We start from the raw sequence: 986 nt of genomic DNA, 5'->3' as shown, positions 1-986 counted from the left end.
ATTATTTTCTGATGTGTAAAAACTTTCATAAACCATCACAGAGCCTTCTCTTCTCATTTTGCTATTTAATGTATTGGATGATGACAACAATTGGTATTCCTGTTGTTGAAGCTTTTCTTCAATTTTGATTTCCTCATCGTCGGATTCTTTGTTCTTTTCTCTTTTTATTTCTTGAGTTCTTGGTACCTTAGTGCTGTTGCTTGAGGAAACATGTTTGGACATTTTTTTATTTGTATTTTTGCAAATACCCTTGCCTTAATTCAACAAGTAGGAATTTGTTTCATCGAGGATGATAATAAATAATCATGAATTTTCACTTTCTTTTTAAGTACTTGTTACAAAAAAATACAACAACAACATCTTTACACACAATTAACAAAATAGTTTCGAATGTCTTTCAACAGTTTCAACCTACTCACAAGCGATAACGATCAAGAAATAGAATCCACTTCTTCTCACAAGCAAGAAAATGTTGCTCCTCCTTCTACTGATGAAGATTTCATAACATCAGATGATGATTCTAAAGGTTTCCAAGTTTTAAAAAAGAAAAGTAAAGGAAGGAAACATCCTTTCCGTGCAGAGAACAAGTCAGAGTCATCTCTTACAAACAAACTCAAGAAAGACTCTGATTTGAATATTAATCATTCCCAAACAACTGAGAACAAGTCAGCTCTTCAAAACAGTTTACCAGAACAACTCAAGAAAGACTCTCAATTTGTGGTAGTTGACAAGTACCTTGCCAGTCGTAAAGTGCAATTACATTCCATTGTTACCAAACCAGAAAATTTTAAAACAATGTATGTGATCTATGATTCTAGTTGTGATCTAGCACTTGGAGACGAGTTACAAATTACACAAGATTGCACAAGTTTATCCTCCACTACCTTTACAAAAATTAATACAGAAGAGATCAAACAATTGAAGGGAGCCTCAATCTCATCAAGGAGGATATGCAGAAATTCATGATACCACATTTGTTCATTGAA

General features: G+C 33.1%; 1 protein-coding gene across 1 annotated transcript; it reads left to right on the top strand.

The window, feature by feature from the left end:
• Positions 1–390: 390 nt before the first annotated feature.
• NAEGRDRAFT_76193 (uncharacterized protein) lies at positions 391–966 on the top strand (the record flags this gene model as incomplete). Its single annotated transcript, XM_002668836.1, has 1 exon — positions 391–966. One exon carries the CDS (start codon positions 391–393, stop codon positions 964–966), a length of 576 nt encoding a protein of 191 aa, XP_002668882.1.
• Positions 967–986: the final 20 nt, after the last annotated feature.

Source organism: Naegleria gruberi, assembly GCF_000004985.1.
Source record: "Naegleria gruberi genomic scaffold NAEGRscaffold_95, whole genome shotgun sequence".
NCBI lineage: Eukaryota > Heterolobosea > Eutetramitea > Acrasida > Naegleriidae > Naegleria > Naegleria gruberi.
Note: the sequence above shows the minus strand (reverse complement) of the source record. Positions and strands in the feature narration are given on the sequence as shown.